General features: G+C 38.5%; 1 protein-coding gene across 1 annotated transcript; it reads left to right on the top strand.

Annotated features, from left to right (window-relative positions):
- Positions 1-8,612: 8,612 nt before the first annotated feature.
- On the top strand, positions 8,613-12,918 carry LOC138307552 (uncharacterized). Its single transcript, XM_069248357.1, has 2 exons — positions 8,613-10,445; positions 10,690-12,918. The coding sequence occupies exons 1-2, from the start codon at positions 8,660-8,662 to the stop codon at positions 11,328-11,330; spliced, it is 2,427 nt and encodes an 808-aa protein (XP_069104458.1). The 5' UTR covers positions 8,613-8,659; the 3' UTR covers positions 11,331-12,918.
- Positions 12,919-22,947: the final 10,029 nt, after the last annotated feature.

The following is a 22,947-nucleotide window of genomic DNA, read 5'->3' as shown; positions in this document are numbered from 1 at the left end:
TATATATTTACAGTGAGGCATTAAGAGTGTTGTGTGGACGGACGTATTTCAGTGTGACGTCATGTTACTATATCTATATTTACAGTGAGGTATTAAGAGTGTTGTGTGGACGGACGTATTTCAGTGTGACGTCATGTTACTATATCTATATTTACAGTGGCATTAAGAGTGTTGTGTGGGACGGACGTATTTCAGTGTGACGTCATGTTACTATATCTATATTTACAGTGAGGCATTAAGAGTGTTGTGTGGACGGACGTATTTCAGTGTGACGTCATGTTACTATATCTATATTTACAGTGAGGCATTAAGAGTGTTGTGTGGACGGACGTATTTCAGTGTGACGTCATGTTACTATATATCTATATTTACAGTGAGGCATTAAGAGTGTTGTGTGGACGGACGTATTTCAGTGTGACGTCATGTTACTATATCTATATTTACAGTGAGGCATTAAGAGTGTTGTGTGGACGGACGTATTTCAGTATGACGTCATGTTACTATATCTATATTTACAGTGAGGTATTAAGAGTGTTGTGTGGACGGACGTATTTCAGTGTGACGTCATGTTACTATATATATTTACAGTGAGGCATTAAGAGTGTTGTGTGGACGGACGTATTTCAGTGTGACGTCATGTTACTATATCTATATTTACAGTGAGGTATTAAGAGTGTTGTGTGGACGGACGTATTTCAGTGTGACGTCATGTTACTATATCTATATTTACAGTGAGGCATTAAGAGTGTTGTGTGGACGGACGTATTTCAGTGTGACGTCATGTTACTATATCTATATTTACAGTGAGGCATTAAGAGTGTTGTGTGGACGGACGTATTTCAGTGTGACGTCATGTTACTATATCTATATTTACAGGGAGGTATTAAGAGTGTTGTGTGGACGGACGTATTTCAGTATGACGTCGTCATGTTACTATATCTATATTTACAGTGAGGCATTAAGAGTGTTGTGTGGACGGACGTATTTCAGTGTGACGTCATGTTACTATATCTATATTTACAGTGAGGCATTAAGAGTGTTGTGTGGACGGACGTATTTCAGTGTGACGTCATGTTACTATATCTATATTTACAGTGAGGCATTAAGAGTGTTGTGTGGACGGACGTATTTCAGTGTGACGTCATGTTACTATATCTATATTATTTACAGGGAGGTATTAAGAGTGTTGTGTGGACGGACGTATTTCAGTGTGACGTCATGTTACTATATCTATATTTACAGGGAGGTATTAAGAGTGTTGTGTGGACGGACGTATTTCAGTGTGACGTCATGTTACTATATCTATATTTACAGTGAGGCATTAAGAGTGTTGTGTGGACGGACGTATTTCAGTGTGACGTCATGTTACTATATCTATATTTACAGTGAGGCATTAAGAGTGTTGTGTGGACGGACGTATTTCAGTGTGACGTCATGTTACTATATCTATATTTACAGTGAGGCATTAAGAGTGTTGTGTGGACGGACGTATTTCAGTATGACGTCATGTTACTATATCTATATTTACAGTGAGGTATTAAGAGTGTTGTGTGGACGGACGTATTTCAGTATGACGTCATGTTACTATATCTATATTTACAGTGAGGCATTAAGAGTGTTGTGTGGACGGACGTATTTCAGTGTGACGTCATGTTACTATATCTATATTTACAGTGAGGCATTAAGAGTGTTGTGTGGACGGACGTATTTCAGTATGACGTCATGTTACTATATCTATATTTACAGTGAGGCATTAAGAGTGTTGTGTGGACGGACGTATTTCAGTGTGGCGTCATGTTACTATATCTATATTTACAGGGAGGTATTAAGAGTGTTGTGTGGACGGACGTATTTCAGCATGACGTCATGTTACTATATCTATATTTACAGGGAGGTATTAAGAGTGTGTTGTGTGGACGGACGTATTTCAGTGTGACGTCATGTTACTATATCTATATTTACAGTGAGGCATTAAGAGTGTTGTGTGGACGGACGTATTTCAGTGTGGCGTCATGTTACTATATCTATATTTACAGGGAGGTATTAAGAGTGTTGTGTGGACGGACGTATTTCAGTGTGACGTCATGTTACTATATCTATATTTACAGGGAGGTATTAAGAGTGTTGTGTGGACGGACGTATTTCAGTGTGACGTCATGTTACTATATCTATATTTACAGGGAGGTATTAAGAGTGTTGTGTGGACGGACGTATTTCAGTGTGACGTCATGTTACTATATCTATATTTACAGGGAGGTATTAAGAGTGTTGTGTGGACGGGACGTATTTCAGTGTGACGTCATGTTACTATATCTATATTTACAGTGAGGCATTAAGAGTGTTGTGTGGACGGACGTATTTCAGTGTGACGTCATGTTACTATATCATATTTTCAGTGAGGATTAAGAGTGTTGTGTGTGGACGGACGTATTTCAGTGTGACGTCATGTTACTATATCTATATTTACAGTGAGGCATTAAGAGTGTTGTGTGGACGGACGTATTTCAGTGTGACGTCATGTTACTATATCTATATTTACAGTGAGGCATTAAGAGTGTTGTGTGGACGGACGTATTTCAGTGTGACGTCATGTTACTATATATATTTACAGTGAGGCATTAAGAGTGTTGTGTGGACGGACGTATTTCAGTGTGACGTCATGTTACTATATCTATATTTACAGTGAGGCATTAAGAGTGTTGTGTGGACGGACGTATTTCAGTGTGACGTCATGTTACTATATCTATATTTACAGGGAGGTATTAAGAGTGTTGTGTGGACGGACGTATTTCAGTGTGACGTCATGTTACTATATCTATATTTACAGTGAGGCATTAAGAGTGTTGTGTGGACGGACGTATTTCAGTGTGACGTCATGTTACTATATCTATATTTACAGTGAGGCATTAAGAGTGTTGTGTGGACGGACGTATTTCAGTGTGACGTCATGTTACTATATCTATATTTACAGGGAGGTATTAAGAGTGTTGTGTGGACGGACGTATTTCAGTGTGACGTCATGTTACTATATCTATATTTACAGGGAGGTATTAAGAGTGTTGTGTGGACGGACGTATTTCAGTATGACGTCATGTTACTATATCTATATTTACAGTGAGGCATTAAGAGTGTTGTGTGGACGGACGTATTTCAGTGTGACGTCATGTTACTATATCTATATTTACAGTGAGGCATTAAGAGTGTTGTGTGGACGGACGTATTTCAGTGTGACGTCATGTTACTATATCTATATTTACAGTGAGGCATTAAGAGTGTTGTGTGGACGGACGTATTTCAGTGTGACGTCATGTTACTATATCTATATTTTACAGGGAGGTATTAAGAGTGTTGTGTGGACGGACGTATTTCAGTATGACGTCATGTTACTATATCTATATTTACAGTGAGGCATTAAGAGTGTTGTGTGGACGGACGTATTTCAGTGTGGCGTCATGTTACTATATCTATATTTACAGTGAGGTATTAAGAGTGTTGTGTGGACGGACGTATTTCAGTATGACGTCATGTTACTATATCTATATTTACAGTGAGGCATTAAGAGTGTTGTGTGGACGGACGTATTTCAGTGTGACGTCATGTTACTATATCTATATTTACAGTGAGGCATTAAGAGTGTTGTGGAGGACGTATTTCAGTGTGACGTCATGTTACTTATCAGTGGATTAGAGAGTGGACGGACGTATTTCAGTGTGACGTCATGTTACTATATATATTTACAGTGAGGCATTAAGAGTGTTGTGTGGACGGACGTATTTCAGTGTGACGTCATGTTACTATATCTATATTTACAGTGAGGCATTAAGAGTGTTGTGTGGACGGACGTATTTCAGTGTGACGTCATGTTACTATATCTATATTTACAGGGAGGTATTAAGAGTGTTGTGTGGACGGACGTATTTCAGTATGACGTCATGTTACTATATCTATATTTACAGTGAGGCATTAAGAGTGTTGTGTGGACGGACGTATTTCAGTGTGACGTCATGTTACTATATCTATATTTACAGTGAGGTATTAAGAGTGTTGTGTGGACGGACGTATTTCAGTGTGACGTCATGTTACTATATCTATATTTACAGTGAGGTATTAAGAGTGTTGTGTGGACGGACGTATTTCAGTATGACGTCATGTTACTATATCTATATTTACAGTGAGGCATTAAGAGTGTTGTGTGGACGGACGTATTTCAGTGTGACGTCATGTTACTATATCTATATTTACAGTGAGGCATTAAGAGTGTTGTGTGGACGGACGTATTTCAGTGTGACGTCATGTTACTATATCTATATTTACAGGGAGGTATTAAGAGTGTTGTGTGGACGGACGTATTTCAGTGTGACGTCATGTTACTATATCTATATTTACAGTGAGGCATTAAGAGTGTTGTGTGGACGGACGTATTTCAGTGTGACGTCATGTTACTATATCTATATTTACAGTGAGGTATTAAGAGTGTTGTGTGGACGGACGTATTTCAGTGTGACGTCATGTTACTATATCTATATTTACAGTGAGGCATTAAGAGTGTTGTGTGGACGGACGTATTTCAGTGTGACGTCATGTTACTATATCTATATTTACAGTGAGGATTAAGAGTGTTGTGTGGACGGACGTATTTCAGTGTGACGTCATGTTACTATATTATATTTACAGTGAGGCATTAAGAGTGTTGTGTGGACGGACGTATTTCAGTGTGACGTCATGTTACTATATCTATATTTACAGTGAGGCATTAAGAGTGTTGTGTGGACGGACGTATTTCAGTGTGACGTCATGTTACTATATCTATATTTACAGTGAGGTATTAAGAGTGTTGTGTGGACGGACGTATTTCAGTATGACGTCATGTTACTATATCTATATTTACAGTGAGGCATTAAGAGTGTTGTGTGGACGGACGTATTTCAGTGTGGCGTCATGTTACTATATCTATATTTACAGGGAGGTATTAAGAGTGTTGTGTGGACGGACGTATTTCAGCATGACGTCATGTTACTATATCTATATTTACAGTGAGGTATTAAGAGTGTTGTGTGGACGGACGTATTTCAGTGTGACGTCATGTTACTATATATATTATTTACAGTGAGGCATTAAGAGTGTTGTGTGGACGGACGTATTTCAGTGTGACGTCATGTTACTATATCTATATTTACAGTGAGGCATTAAGAGTGTTGTGTGGACGGACGTATTTCAGTATGACGTCATGTTACTATATCTATATTTACAGTGAGGCATTAAGAGTGTTGTGTGGACGGACGTATTTCAGTGTGACGTCATGTTACTATATCTATATTTACAGTGAGGCATTAAGAGTGTTGTGTGGGACGGACGTATTTCAGTGTGACGTCATGTTACTATATCTATATTTACAGTGAGGTATTAAGAGTGTTGTGTGGACGGACGTATTTCAGTATGACGTCATGTTACTATATCTATATTTACAGTGAGGCATTAAGAGTGTTGTGTGGACGGACGTATTTCAGTGTGACGTCATGTTACTATATCTATATTTACAGTGAGGTATTAAGAGTGTTGTGTGGACGGACGTATTTCAGTGTGACGTCATGTTACTATATATATATTTACAGTGAGGTATTAAGAGTGTTGTGTGGAGGGACGTATTTCAGTGTGACGTCATGTTACTATATATATATTTACAGTGAGGTATTAAGAGTGTTGTGTGGAGGGACGTATTTCAGTGTGGCGTCATGTTACTATATCTATATTTACAGTGAGGCATTAAGAGTGTTGTGTGGACGGACGTATTTCAGTGTGACGTCATGTTACTATATATATTTACAGGGGAGGTATTAAGAGTGTTGTGTGGACGGACGTATTTCAGTGTGACGTCATGTTACTATATCTATATTTACAGGGAGGTATTAAGAGTGTTGTGTGGACGGACGTATTTCAGTGTGACGTCATGTTACTATATCTATATTTACAGTGAGGCATTAAGAGTGTTGTGTGGACGGACGTATTTCAGTGTGACGTCATGTTACTATATCTATATTTACAGGGAGGTATTAAGAGTGTTGTGTGGACGGACGTATTTCAGTGTGACGTCATGTTACTATATCTATATTTACAGGGAGGTATTAAGAGTGTTGTGTGGACGGACGTATTTCAGTGTGACGTCATGTTACTATATCTATATTTACAGTGAGGTATTAAGAGTGTTGTGTGGACGGACGTATTTCAGTATGACGTCATGTTACTATATCTATATTTACAGTGAGGTATTAAGAGTGTTGTGTGGACGGACGTATTTCAGTATGACGTCATGTTACTATATCTATATTTATGTTGTGTGGACGGACGTATTTCAGTGTGACGTCATGTTACTATATATATTTACAGTGAGGTATTAAGAGTGTTGTGTGGACGGACGTATTTCAGTATGACGTCATGTTACTATATCTATATTTACAGTGAGGCATTAAGAGTGTTGTGTGGACGGACGTATTTCAGTATGACGTCATGTTACTATATCTATATTTACAGTGAGAAACTAAGAGTGTTGTGTGGAGGGACGTATTTCAGTGTGACGTCATGTTGCTATATATATTTACAGTGCGGCATTAGGAGTGTTGTGTGGACGGACGTATTTCAGTGTGGCGTCATGTTACTATATCTATATTTACAGTGCGGCATTAAGAGTGTTGTGTGGACGGACGTATTTCAGTGTGACGTCATGTTACTATATCTATATTTACAGTGAGGCATTAAGAGTGTTGTGTGGACGGACGTATTTCAGTGTGACGTCATGTTACTATATCTATATTTACAGTGAGGCATTAAGAGTGTTGTGTGGAGGGACGTATTTCAGTGTGACGTCATGTTACTATATATATATTTACAGTGAGGCATTAAGAGTGTTGTGTGGACGGACGTATTTCAGTGTGACGTCATGTTACTATATCTATATTTACAGGGAGGTATTAAGAGTGTTGTGTGGACGGACGTATTTCAGTGTGACGTCATGTTACTATATCTATATTTACAGTGAGGCATTAAGAGTGTTGTGTGGACGGACGTATTTCAGTGTGGCGTCATGTTACTATATCTATATTTACAGGGAGGCATTAAGAGTGTTGTGTGGACGGACGTATTTCAGTATGACGTCATGTTACTATATCTATATTTACAGTGAGGCATTAAGAGTGTTGTGTGGACGGACGTATTTCAGTGTGACGTCATGTTACTATATCTATATTTACAGTGAGGTATTAAGAGTGTTGTGTGGACGGACGTATTTCAGTATGACGTCATGTTACTATATCTATATTTACAGTGAGGCATTAAGAGTGTTGTGTGGACGGACGTATTTCAGTGTGACGTCATGTTACTATATCTATATTTACAGTGAGGCATTAAGAGTGTTGTGTGGACGGACGTATTTCAGTATGACGTCATGTTACTATATCTATATTTACAGTGAGAAACTAAGAGTGTTGTGTGGAGGGACGTATTTCAGTGTGACGTCATGTTGCTATATATATTTACAGTGAGGCATTAGAGTGTTGTGTGGACGGACGTATTTCAGTGTGACGTCATGTTACTATATCTATATTTACAGTGAGGTATTAAGAGTGTTGTGTGGACGGACGTATTTCAGTGTGACGTCATGTTACTATATCTATATTTACAGTGAGGCATTAAGAGTGTTGTGTGGACGGACGTATTTCAGTGTGACGTCATGTTACTATATTATATTTACAGTGAGGCATTAAGAGTGTTGTGTGGACGGACGTATTTCAGTGTGACGTCATGTTACTATATCTATATTTACAGTGAGGCATTAAGAGTGTTGTGTGGACGGACGTATTTCAGTGTGACGTCATGTTACTATATCTATATTTACAGTGAGGCATTAAGAGTGTTGTGTGGACGGACGTATTTCAGTGTGACGTCCATATCCTATTTGTTGATTTATTACTATATCTGTATCCCCCTATTAGATATCCTATTTGTTGATTTATTACTATATCTGTACCCCCTATTAGATATCCTATTTGTTGATTTATTACTATATCTGTACCCCCTATTAGATATCCTATTTGTTGATTTATTACTATATCTGTACCCCCTATTAGATATCCTATTTGTTGATTTATTACTATATCTGTACCCCCTATTAGATATCCTAATTTGTTGATTTATTACTATATCTGTATCCCCCTATTAGATATCCTATTTGTTGATTTATTACTATATCTGTACCCCCTATTAGATATCCTATTTGTTACTTACGTGAATCCTCCTGATTACGGCACTATTACATCGACATTTACACATAAACAGTAGTGAGACATCAGTAGATCGTTCATCATATAAGGATTTTACTCCAGAAGAACTGTCGATATCGGCAATATTATTTTAGATGTTCAAACTGTCTAAGTTGTAGAGTACATGTTGTTGAGTATTTTGATTTGTATTTAAAACAAGCATGGTAATAAATCATTTAACTGTTTAGGACTCTAGGACTATCAGAGGTCCACTGTTTGAATGTCTGTCTCATTTGGATTTAACTTTAAACACAAATGGGGCACATGAAGTTAATGAAAACATTCTTTGATTTTAGATTCACCATGACTATCCTGAAAACATCAATACGATTGCAAATCTGATCGAAATGAAAAGGAATTTGAAAATGGATACCAAAACACTTGATCAGAAACTGAAGAAAATGCAGTCCGAAGGTGGAAACAAGCTTGAACAAGCCAGATGTCTTCTTGAAATAGGCTATGTTCTTTTAACTGACCTTCACTCTGAGGTACCGAAATCAGCAGGTGAAACGCTGAGTAATATCCACAAACAGCTAGAAGTTCAAATGTCGTTTATTACGGAGTCTAGACAGGCTGCAACGTATAAACAGGCCTTAGAAAACTGGACAGAAGCCACACACAGGATACAACGTCTCCTACCACAGTCATGCCTTGATGGTACAAAGCGTGAACAATCTGAAGCTATCACATATTTCGAGGATGGACTTGCCATGATGAAAGCCGGTACTGAAGCTGGGATTTGGAAACATTACCTAGCTAGAGCACATAGTCGTGTTGGGACAGCCGATAGAAACATATCCAAGACAACGGAGAAGAAAAAACACATGCTCCTTGCTCTCCGGAACTTTATGGCATGTATAACAGAAACAGCCACTGACACCGATTATTTGAAAGTATACGTGGCCCGTTCATATGTGTATGTAGGTCATCTGATAGCCACAAGGCATAAGGAGATAAAGGGGAAAGAAGATCCAGTCCCATGCTTCATCATGCAAAGCCAGGAATTCCAACGACTTTGGGAGTATCCAATGGAAGCGTTCACCAGAGCACACAAAATATGTGACACCGATAGAGTGGTTCATACTAGACATGGTCTAACACTGAAAGATAAACGATCTTTAAAACAAAACGCAGACTATGAGCAGCACATCTACCAGGCTATTGGATGTTTCAAAAGGTCTTTGAAAATCGAACAAATATACAACTGGTTTGCTTACTCACAACTTTGTCAAGCGTACCTAGAGTTGTATAAACACCAGAGGAAGTTATTCCAGGATGCTAAAGATCATAGAAATCAGAGGGAACCAGACAAAAAGAGTTTGGATGAAGCCATTCATAATGGACAACTCGCATTACAACAACGAGCTTCATCTAAAACAATGTTGCACGTCACAGAATCATTCTATCTTAAAGCTATAAAGCCAAAGACGGAGAAAGGTCTTGAGATAGTAGAAGACGTATCTTCCATATCTGCTGCCCAGGACGTCATTCAAAGGGCGCTTGCATACCATGACTGTAACGAACATGAATACCTGAGAATGTATCTTGGCAAATGCCTTTTCCACAAAGGGGATAAAAAGGCAGGGATAGAGGAGATGCTCGATGTCCAGTTGAAGAACAGAAACGCCAAAACCGAGCCTAATCAATTCCGGGAACTCCTGATAATTATGATCAACGAATTCAGAACATGGAAAGACGACAAAAGAAATGAGATCAAGAGTAGACAACGACGACAAAAACTGCTCAAAATCTGGGTTGTACTTACAAGTGGAAAAGTAACGTACGGAAAAAGATTAAGACATCCTATCATTGGTATTTTGAACTGGTATCCGCATGAATTTATCTTCCTGCTAAGGGAGGTGTACAGCTTCAAAAACAGTAGACGCGTTGATCGGGAGTTAGCTGCGGAATGTCTGGACGCTCTGAAAAAACACCACGGAGCCGACGTCAAAAGGCGAGTACAAGAACTGGATAGGGTACAGCCGGATAAGACGGACGTATTGGATACACAGGAGCAAGGGGAGCCAAGCAAATATAGCTGTTGTATTTGTACATGCAAAGAAGACGAGATCTGGAGGAAAACATTCATTGAAGAGAGAGGACTTGTCCAGACAGGAAAAATTTGTTCAAAAGGTATTTTAGCTTTCGATTTCAGAAATGCTGATTCTGATTTGAGAAATGCTACACTTATATATAAGCACACGTGACGAAAAATTGCAAAATACTACGTCAGATATTATAATTCAAATCAATGAAACATTTATATTGTACCGAAATATTACATTTAATATGAATTCGCATTTAAGAGAAGATATAAATTCATATGCATGAAGTCACTTAAAGCAATCTAAACTATTATTTTTAATCTTTCTGTCAGGAGACCATTTGGAGTTTGGGAAAGAAACGAAGTACATGTTTATCATTTCTGAGGCCTTCAACAACGATGAAAATTGTATGGCAATGGTGAGTACAATCAAGAACAGGTATCCAACCAGTAACCGACTGATACCGATTCTCACTGACCACGCCTCCATACCCGTACATCTTGGTGACGTGCATGCACTTGACTTCGTTGGATTAAGAAACAACAACGTTGCAGCTTTGACAGCTGCACTTCTACAACCAATTAATGATTCAAACGTGCCGGGGATGGCAGCCAATCAGATGGACCAACAAATGGAAGGTATAGGGTCAGGCCAAGAGACAATATATTTGCGGGGCAATACTGATCAAAATGACGGAACTATTCCTTCCCAGATGGCTGATGTACCGGAAGGCATCGCTGATAGCGATAATGACGTGGAAGGTATGGAAATTGATGAGCCAGCTGCAGCCAAGCGAATGAAGACAGATGACGCAGCCGATGCACAAGACAGCGATGGCCAACTAACTTGGGCAGAACAAGTAGATGCGATTAGCTATGAAAGGAAAGACACAGAACCACAGGCAGACAATTCTGGTGATACGTTACAAGATAAAACTGAAATGGATTCTGGGTTCGATAGCGAGATATCTTAGCAAACAATACACAAACTCTATATTGATATATTAAAGTTACGTGTACCTGCCATGTAGTCCGCTAATGGCAAGGTAAGAATTGAATGGATGCTGACGTTCTTGCACCATGTCTTGTAAGGATAATTTAGCTTAAAATCGTGATGTACTGAAAGCGTGATGTGTTTAATTTTCTAATACAAGGTAGTTAAATAACTGTTTCTAGGAAGTAATGTGTCTGCATTCCCTAGTTACGGAGACATAGCGGATGAGATGGATCACAGCTTGATGTTAGGACTGACATTACCATTTTCTTGCCGTGTGGATGTCGAAGACTGACAAGAGAAAATAAAAACAGATGATTTCTATGCATTTAGCTATTGGGCCGAGTAGAGGTTTTTGTCTATATATTATCAGTAGATTAAAATTTACAGTGGTGACAACCTAAATCCATTTATCTATAATTGTACATTGGATGTTGTCAGTGAGTGTGATTCTCTCACCATTCACTGATTGTCACCGGTTTTAGTCGAAGTTTGCCGAGGGTTGGACATTCAGGAATTACCCCTCGGGTTGTGAATTCGTTGTCACGCCCTCTAGATAGGGAAAGATTATATTAATCAGAGCAACAGGATGTATAACATTTTGACTTGATCCGAAGTTCTTCTTCTGATGTGTTTACAGGGCACCTGGTACACCTCTACAAACTCTAGTTCACATCTATAAGTTAGCTGGATACAAGTAGGCACTAGTGTCAGCGTCGCACCCAAAACTGTAACTGAGGGCGAGGATAAGTTATGTAAAAGTTTACATTATTTACCCTTCTAATTCTGGTTATATTCATTGTTTATTTTTGATTTTTTTATGTTTTGGAAGAAAATCGTTTGTATCAAAACTTACTAAACCTATTAAACTTATTAAACCTTTCAATGTATTCACGATGTGTAATTGAAGTATATCATATTTGGGCTTTTTCACTAAAATAGAATCATGTTTTGACTGTGCCATTAGAATAGAATTATGGTTAAGCTTTGTGCCATTAAAATAAAATCATGTTTTGACTTTGTGCCATTAAAATAGAATCATGTTTCAGCTTTGTATCATTAAAATAGAAGCATGTGACTTTGTGCCATTAAAATAGAATCATGTTTCAGCTTTTTATCATTAAAATAGAATCATGTGACTTTGTGCCATTAAAATAGAATCATGTGACTTTGTGCAATTAAAATAGAATCATGTTTTAGCTTTGTGTCATTAAAATAGAATCATGTGACTTTGTGCCATTAAAATAGAATCATGTGACTTTGTGCCATTAAAATAGAATCATGTTTCAGCTTTGTATCATTAAAATAGAATCATGTGACTTTGTGCCATTAAAATAGAATCATGTTTCAGCTTTGTATCATTAAAATAGAATCATGTGACTTTGTGCCATTAAAATAGAATCATGTGACTTTGTGCCATTAAAATAGAATCATGTGACTTTGTGCCATTAAAATAGAATCATGTGACTTTGTGCCATTAAAATAGAATGATGTTTTAGCTTTGTGCCATTAAAATAGAATCATGTTTTAGCTTTGTGTCATTAAAAGTGAATCTTAATAGAAGAGAATCATGTTTTGACTGCAATTTATTGATTAGATTGGATAGATTTGGGTAACATTTAATATCATTATGGTAGATTTAGGTAAGATTATGGCTGATTTGGGTATTTATTCCAGTTGTAAATCAATGCTTGCTTCCTTGTCTTTGTATGTTTGAAATACCATTTGTCCTCAAGCAATTCTTGATAAAATATGTGGGGTCACCAATGTGACTAAACATTCATGTTTGACATGGACGAAATCAGCAAAAAATTATATTAATAAATAGTGCAATTATTATCATAGGTAATTCTGTATCAGAGTTCAAACTTTGTTTTTGATTTCTACGTTCCATCAAGAGATTCCACAGAATGTATAAAACATTGCAAGTTTTAGGTCTCCCAGTTTGGATTCACGAGCAATGAACTCATAAATCTGTAACGTAAAAGACGTCTGACTCTGTAAAAAGTATTGATCTGAGTACAAGTGTCTACACAGTATTAAAGTGATGAGACTTGATTCATGCATGTTACAGGTTTTTTCAAAGTGGGGTGATAGGTATCATATCAACTCAAAATGAAATAAAAAACAAGAGATCCCAGAGGGATCTTGGCACCCACCTAAGAATGATCTGTGTCTGACAATGGAAAAAGGGATCTTTTCTCTGCTTTTCAAACTTCTTCAAAAATACTACATATAAATTTGAGACAGATCCCTTCAGTACTTTCTGAGAAATAGCAGTAACAAACTTCAACTATCAAAATCCAAGTTGGCTCCTTGGCGGCCATCTTGTTGATTGATCGGTCCCAAATCGAAATATGCACAACTAGGGCCCTAGGGGAACCTACATATGAAATTTGAGAATTATCCATTCCATACTTTGAGAAAAAGCGATAACAAACTTTAACTATCAAAATCCAAGATAACTGCCTGGTGGCCATCTTGTTGACAGATCAGTCCCAAAACGCAATATACACAACTAGGGCCTTAGGGAAACCTACATATGAAATTTGAGACAGATCCCTTCAGTACTTTCTGAGAAATAGTGATAACAAACTTTAACTATCAAAATCCAAGATGACTGCCTGGTGGCCATCTTGTTGACAGATCAGTCCCAAAACGCAATATAAACAACTAGGGCCTTAGGGAAACCTACATATGAAATTTGAGACAGATCCCTCCAGTACTTTCTGAGAAATAGCGGTAAAAAACTTTAACTATCAAAATCCAAGATGGCGGCCTGGTGGCCATCTTGTTGACCAATCGGTCCCAAAATGCAATATGCACAACAAGGGCCCCAGGGGAACCTACATATGAAATTTGAGAAAGATCCCTTCAGTACTTTCTGAGAAATAGTGACACCAAACTTTAACTATCAAAATCCAAGATGGCTGCCTGGCGGCCATCTTGTTGACCGATTGGTCCCAAAATGCAATATGCACAACTAGGGCCCTAGGGGAACCTACATATGAAATATGAGATCCCTTCAGTACTTTCTGAGAAATAGCGATAACAAGAATTGTTAACGGACGGACGGACAGATGGACGGACGACGGACAAAAAGTGATTTGAATAGCCCACCATCTGATGATGGTGGGCTAAAAAAGAATTTCAAAGTGTGTTGAACCTGCATCATATTTAATGCACTTTGAAATAATAATGTTTTATTATTTCAAAGTAGGTTCTAACACTGCTGTTTTTTTAATGCCATGAAAAAGAAGATCGTTTCAACACTTAATTTATTAAACATGTTTAATGACATTGTATACAGGGAAATGTTGGAATACTAAATGCTTGACAGATCCTTACACACTCCAGACTCAAACATTTACTTCAATGGCTCATTATTATAGGCCTCATTCCACTGTGGCTATAATTATTGGGGTCTCAAGTAAACAATGATGGGAGATCTCCTGAGTCTAAAAATAACAAAAAATCTCAAATAGAAAACAATTGATAAAGTGTATTATTTTTTACGTCTTCATTTACAATGTTAAAGTCACCGTTTTTTCTTCTACAATATCATTTTAATCTTTAAATTCCTAAAAGCACTACTGCTGTCAATGGTCATCTATATATCATCAACAATGCGTCTGTATCTACTTAAAAAACAAAACAAATATTCTTCAAATTGCATCAACATTCACTTGACTAGTATTTCTTTATTTTAGATATTTAAAAAAAAATTCATATTTCTAGTAAAATTGCATATGAAACTCCTTATAGATCTAGCGATGCTCATTACGGAGGGAACCGCCATTACATGTCCCGGCTGCAGGCCGTGTGCAAAAAGTCAAAACACACGTGGGATTTATAAGACGAGTCCTAAACTTTCCTAATATTTAGGATTTTCAATAAGTGGTTTGTAATATTATTACAGCAAAACTGACAAGCTACAAGGTTAGCGGCATTTTTAACCGTACTGTTATATATAATTAGCCATCAGCTTGGATCTGGTGCCGCACAGGTAGTTGAGTTTACTCACAATGTGATTATTGCAAGCCAACGTATCTGCTATCTGATTGCTCTTTAAAGTTTGTTAATGATCTCAAACACACTTATACCTTATTGTGGCAATTTTAAGTAACTAGATTATAATATTTTCAAATAGTTCTTGATAACTATTCATGTGTAATATCTCCAGACATTGACATGTGTACGGAGTACGGCGGACTGCCAATGTTTTTGACATATTCTGCAAGATATATTTCACTGTTTCAGTTACGGTGGCCAATAAAAGAAAACAAACACAGTGCAATTATATTACGTTATTTTTTCTTAATACAACACTTCTGTGTGCAAGTTGTCAAACATTTATTGTGAATGTTTTGCAATGAAATTACCATCTTTATGACATTGAATTTGTGGTTCCCCGGACATCGTTTTCCCCAAAATTTGAATGCTCAAAATATACCGATAGTAGATTTTTTCCAGCATTTTCAGCCCTAAGAAAAAATACATGTGCAAAGTACACTGGTGTGTAAGCTACACAAGTTTTTATGGTATTTTTAACAATTACGACTGTGTTTGGTACAGCTAATGTAGCCAGAGCGCCCGCGATTAACCTGTGGATTGGCGACAGTACTCGAGTCTATAAATAACTAGCTTCATCCATTCAATTCATCGACACAAGTCAGCGGTAGAGCGCGCGGTAGTGGTTTACAGGCGTCGTTTTCAGTTGGGGTAGCACGGCTGTAAATACTGGTGACAAAGCTAATAAATATACGCCTACAGCTGAAATAGCATCCCCTACTAACATCCAGGTATGTGCCAAAGCCTTGTTTTATTGGAATATATTTTGACAAGACACGATGGTCGGTCGTACATTTTGCACATTGTACCCGATTTTGTTTCCCACACCTTGCGGTAAAGTTATAAATAGTCAGAAGCAGATGATATCTTTTCCGTACAACTTCCGATTGTCTTTTGCGCTACAACAGTAGCTCTTTCCATACGTACTTCACTGAGTAGCGCTGATTCAGAGTCTATACAAGAGGTAATTAAAATGTTTTTGTGTAATCTTTTTACATTATGAAGCTTACAATGCTGATCATCTTCAGTACACGTTTCTGATCTTTTGGTAATCGCCGACAGACTTTTCCGACTGTTTAGCTCCGCCCCTACATTGATGCGACAGCCAATGAGAGCCGCGCTTACACAGCTTATTGAATGTCGTTGGCACTGACTAGCTACCATGCAAACTGACTAGCTACCAATCAACGGAACCACCTACTAGACTGGCCGTCAAACGTACACTTATTGTAACGGCGCTGTAAAATCCCTATAGACCAATTTCCATCGAGATCGGAGACTGAACCCGAAAACAGGAAGTGGGCCAGCGGCCATCTTAGAATATCAAAATCTTTACGAAAATGTTTGCATGTTGTTCGGCATCAATTAAAACTCCTATAGACCAATTTTCATTGAGATCGGAGACCGAAACCCGAAAACAGGACGTGGGCCAGCTAAAATTAAGAAAATTAGCCCTTTTGGGCCCCACACCTCAGCCCCTAGGGGTCGGACCAGACTCATATATATAAAATATGATTGACTTTTCCAAATGATGTTTCACACCAAATATGGATAAAATTCATCCAAGGATGAAGGAGGAGTAGGATTTTAAAGCTAAATTTAAGAAAATTTCCCCATTTGGGCCTTAACGGTCATCTGACTCATGGCACAAAACAACAAAGTCACAGTATAAAGTATTGGTTAACGATTAATATAAACAATACAAGGAACTCCTTAGTTGATTATGTAAGTTTCTGAAAAAGGTAAATGTCATTTGTTGAACAAACTTGGTAGCCCTTCATCCAAATATGGTCAAAACCCATTCAAGGATTAATATAAGTAGGAGTCAGATTTTAAAGCCAAATTTCAGCAAAGCTCCCATTTTGGACCTCGGTCATACTATCCCCATGGGTCTTACCTCGGTCCTTTATAAAATATGATCGTCCTTACCTAAAGTTCCCCTTCTGAATCAATTAAAAACCACTATAGACCAATTTTCATTGAGATCGGAGACTGAAACCTTAAAACAGGAAGTTGGCCAGCGGCAATCTTGGAATACCAAAATCTTTACGAAAATGTTTGCATGTTGTTTGGCATCAATTAAAACCCCTACAGACCAATTTTCATTGAGATCGGAGACTGAAACCTTAAAACAGGAAGTGGGCCAACGGCCATCTTGGAATACCAAAATCTTTAGGAAAATGTTTGCATGTTGTTCGGCATCAATTAAAACCCCTATAGACCAATTTTCATTGAGATCGGAGACTGAAACCTTAGAACAGGAAGTGGGCCATCTTGGGATACCAAAATCTTAACGAAAATGTTTGCATGTTGTTCGGCATCAATTAAAACCCCTACAGACCAATTTTCATTGAGATCGGAGACTGAAACTCTAAAACAGGAAGTGGGCCAGCGACCATCTTGGAATACCAAAATCTTTACGAAAATGTTTGCATGTTGTTCGGCATCAATTAAAACCCGTACAGACCATTTTTCATTGAGATCGGAGACTGAAACCTTAATACAGGAAGTGGGGCAGCGACCATCTTGGAATACCAAAATCATTAAGAAAATGTTTGCATGTTGTTCGGCATCAATTAAAACCCGTATAGACCAATTTTCATTGAGATCGGAGACTGAAACCTTAAAACAGGAAGTGGGCCAGCGGCCATCTTGGAATACCAAAATCTTTACGAAAATGTTTGCATGTTGTTCGGCATAAATTAAAACCCCTATAGACCAATTTTCATTGAGATCGGAGACTGAAACCTTAAACAAGGAAGTGGGCCAGCGGCCATCTTGGAATACACAAATCTTTACGAAAATGTTTGCATGTTGTTCGGCATCAATTAAAACCCCTATAGACCAATTTTCATTGAGATCGGAGACTGAAACCTAAAACAGGAAGTGGGCCAGCTAAAATTAAGAAAATTTGCCCTTTTGGGGCCCACCCCTCAGTTCCTAGGGTTCAGACCAGACTCATTTATATAAAATATAATTGTGTTTCCCCAATGATGTTTCACACCAAAGATGGATAAAATTCATCCAAGGATGGAGGAGGAGTAGGATTTTAAAACTAAAACAAGGACATAGTCATTCAGATCCCCCGCCAATGGAGATATCAAAGCTGAAGTAAGTTTGATTGTGGAGACTTATGTGTATGGGAAAAAAAACAGGAAAAAGGAAGTTGAGCTAAAGAAAGATGGAGTATAATTCAAGTAGAGCGGGGCTGCAATTGTTGAATCAGGTATACAGCCTTGACATTTATATTAGACTATATACACAAAGATGGGTGGAGTTTTGCAAAATAACATTTACCATTTACCATGATATTTTCAGCAATGTTTCCATGGTAACGGAAAAAGTGCAAAAAATGAAAACCTAAAAATAGCAAAAGGTACTACTAGACCATAAAAAGAATGTGTCTATGAAGTTTCGTGGAAATATCTATGCTGGTTTTAGAATTATGCTCCGGAAATGAACCTGCTACATAAATATGATATTTTCAGCAATGTTTCTATGGTTACAGAAAATAGCACAAAAAGTGAAAACCTAAAAATAGCAAAAGGCACTACTAGACCATAAGAACAATGTGTCTATGAAGTTTCATGGAAATATCTCTGCTGGTTTTAGAGTTGTGCTCCAGAAACGATTCTTACACAAAAATCTGTCATTTCAGCAATGTTTCCATGGTTACAGAAAAAAGTACAAAAAGCGAAAACCTTAAAATAGCAAAAGGCACTACTAGACCATAAGACTAATGTGCCTATGGAGTTCCTTTCATATATCTCAACCGGTTTTCCAGTTATGATGCGGAAACGAACCTGGTACAAAAATATGATATTTTCAACAATGTTTCCATGGTAACGGAAAAAGTGCAAACAATGAAAATCTAAAATTAGCAAAAGGCACTACTAGACCATAAGAACAATGTGTCTATGAAGTTTCATGGAAATATCTCTGCTGGTTTTAGAGTTGTGCTCCGGAAACGATTCTTACACACAAATCTGCCATTTTCAGCAATATTTCCATGGTTACAGAAAAAAAAGTACAAAAAGTGAAAACCTTAAAATAGCAAAAGGCACTACTAGACCATAAGACCAATGTGTCTATGAAGTTTCGTGGAAATATCTCTTCTGGTTTTAGAGTTATGCTCCGGAAACGAACCTGGTACAAAAATATGATATTTTCAGCAATGTTTCCATGGTTACAGAAAAAATGCAAAAAATGAAAACCTAAAAATAGCAAAAGGCACTACTAGACCATAAGACCAATGTGTGTATGAAGTTTCGTGGAAATATCTCTACTGGTTTTAGAGTTATGCTCCGGAAACCATTCGTACGGACGGACGGACGGACGGAACCCATTTGTATATCCCCCGCCAACTTCGTTGGGCGGGGGATAATTAAGAAAATTTCCCCATTTGGGGCCCCACCCCTCAGCCCCTAGGGGTGGGACCAGGCTCATTTATAATATGATTGTCCTTCCCCAAAGATGTTTCACACCAAATATGAATGAAATCCATCCAAGGATGAAGGAGGAGTAGAGAATTTTATGGGTTGGACAAAGCGCTCATTTATATAAATGTTTCACACCAAATATGGATGAAATCAATTCAAGGATGAAGGAGGAGTAGGTTTGAAAGCTTAAATTAAGAAAATTTGCCCTTTTGGGGCCCCACCCCTCAGCCCCTAGGGGTTGGACCAACGCTCATTTATATAAAATATGATTGTTTTTCCCCAATGATGTTTCACACCAAATATGGATGAAATCCATTCAAGGATGAAGGAGGAGTAGGTTTTTAAAGCTAAATTAAGAAAATTTGCCTTTTTGGGGTCCAACCCCCTCAGCCCCTAGGGGTCGGACCAGGCTCATTTATATAAAATATGATTGTCCGTCCCCAATGATGTTTCACACCAAATATGGATGAAATCAATTCAAGGATGAAGGAGGAGTAGGTTTTTAAAGCTAAAATTAAGAAAATTTGCCCTTTTGGGGCCCCACCACTCAGCCCCTAGGGGTTGGACCAAGCTCATTTATATAAAATATGATTGTTTTTCCCCAATAATGTTTCACACCAAATATGGATGAAATCCATCCAAGGATGAAGGAGGAGTAGGATTTTAAAAGCTTAAAAATAAGAAAATTCGCCCTTTTGGGGCCCCACCCCCTCAGCCCCTAGGGGTCAGACCAGGCTCATTGATATAAAATATGATTGTCCGTCCCCAATGATGTTTCACACCAAATATGGAATGAAATCAATTCAAGGATGAAGGAGGAGTAGGTTTTTAAAGCTAAAATTAAGAAAATTTGCCCTTTTGGGGCCCCACCACTCAGCCCCTAGGGGTTAGACCAAGCTCATTTATATAAAATATGATTGTTTTTCCCCAATAATGTTTCACACCAAATATGGATGAAATCCATCCAAGGATGAAGGAGGAGTAGCGTTTTAAAGGAAAAAGTTTACGCACGACGGACGGCGCACCGGCGCACGGCGCCGGACAAATCACGATGACTATAGGTCAGAAGACCTAAAAATATGATTGTCCTTCCCCAATAATGTTTCACACCAAATATGGATGACATCCGCTTAGCGGTTAAGGAGGAGTAGTGTTTTAAAGGAAAAAGTTTACGCACGACGGACGGCGCACGGCTCCGGACAAATCACGATGACTATAGGTCAGAAGACCTAACAAGAGGCCCAAAGGGCCTTACCGGTCATCTGACTACCTTGGCAAATTTAATTTCATATGGTGTCACTTTGTCAGGACAATGTCAGGATCATTTTCAATTTCTTTCAACAAATTTTCTTTCAAACAAGAGAGGCCAAAGGGCCTTAACATGTAGGAAGTTAATTAGATATAGTGCCATGGTAGCCATCTTCGATTTGGGATCAACCAGAGGATGTAACAGCACTTTGTCGGGACAATGTCAGGATCATTTCATGCAAGTTTCAGCCAAATCGCATCGGTAGAACTTGAGTAAGAAGTTCAAAATGTGTTTTAAAGATGGCGGCTGTTGCAGCCATCTTGAATTTCGGATTAACCCAAAAAATAACAACACTTTGTCGGGACCATGTCAGGATCATTTCATGCAAGTTTCAGCCAAATCGCACTGGTAGAACTTGAGAAGAAGTTCAAAATGTGTTTTAAAGATGGCGGCTGTGGCAGCCATCTTGAATTTCGGATCAACCCAAAAAATAACAACACTTTGTCGGGACCATGTCAGGATCAATTCATGCAAGTTTCAGCCAAATCGCACCGGTAGAACTTGAGAAGAAGTTCAAAATGTGTTTTCAAGATGGCGGCTGTGGCGGCCATCTTGGATTTCGGATAGACCCGAAAAATAACAAACACTTTGTCGGGACCATGTCAGGATCATTTCATGCAAGTTTCAGCCCGATTACACCGGTAGAGACTTGAGAAGAAGTTCAAAATTATTTTCAAGATGCGGCTGTGGCGGCCATCTTGGATTTCGGATCGATCCGAAAAATAACAACCTTTGTCGGACCATCTCAGGGTCATTTCATGCAAGTTCAGGCACCAGTAGAACTTGAGAAGGCGGCTTTGGCGGCCATCTTGGATTTCGGATTGACTCGAAAAAAACATCACTTTGTCGGACCATGTCAGGATCATTTCATGCAAGTTTCAGCCAAATCGCACCAGTAGAACTTGAGAAGAAGTTCAAAATGTGTTTTCAAGATGGCGGCTGTGGCGGCCATCTTGGATTTCGGATCGACCCAAAAAAATAACAACACTTTGTCAGGACCATGTCAGGATCATTTCATCAAGTTTCAGCCAATGCATCGGTATTTCAAAATGCAAGTTTGTGGCGGCCATCTTGGTTTCGGATCGACCCGAAAATAGACAACACTTTTCGGGACCATTCAGGATCATTTCATGCAAGTTCAAAATGTGCACCGGTTTCAAAATGTGTTTTCATGGCGGCTGTGGCGGCCATCTTGGATTTCGGATCGACCCGAAAAGTAACAACACTTTGTCGGGACCATGTCAGGATCATTTCATGCAAGTTTCAGCCTAATCGCACCGGTAGAACTTGAGAAGAAGTTCAAAATGTGTTTTCAAGATGGCGGCTGTGGCGGCCATCTTGGATTTCGGATCGACCCAAAAAATAACAACACTTTGTCGGGACCATGGCAGGATCATTTCATGCAAGTTTCAGCCAAATTGCACTGGTAGAACTTGAGAAGAAGTTCAAAATTTGAAAAGTTAACGCACGGCGCACGGCGCACGGCGGACGGCGCACGGCGGACGACGACGGACGAAACATGACGACTATAGGTCATCCTGACCCTTCGGGTCAGATGACCTAAAAATATGATTGTCCTTCCCCAATGATGTTTAACACCAAATATAGATGAAATCCATCCAAGGATGAAGGAGGAGTAGGATTTTAAAGCTCAAATTAAGAAAATTTGCCCTTTTGGGGCCCTACCCCTCAGCCCCTTGGGGTCGGACCAAGCTCATTTATATGAAAAATGATTGTCTTTCCCTAATGATGTTTCATACAAAATATTGATGAAATCC

Source organism: Argopecten irradians, chromosome 1 (genome assembly GCF_041381155.1).
Source record: "Argopecten irradians isolate NY chromosome 1, Ai_NY, whole genome shotgun sequence".
Taxonomy (NCBI): Eukaryota; Metazoa; Mollusca; class Bivalvia; order Pectinida; family Pectinidae; genus Argopecten; species Argopecten irradians.
The sequence above is the reverse complement of the archived record's forward strand: the minus strand, read 5'-3'. Positions and strand labels throughout refer to the sequence as shown.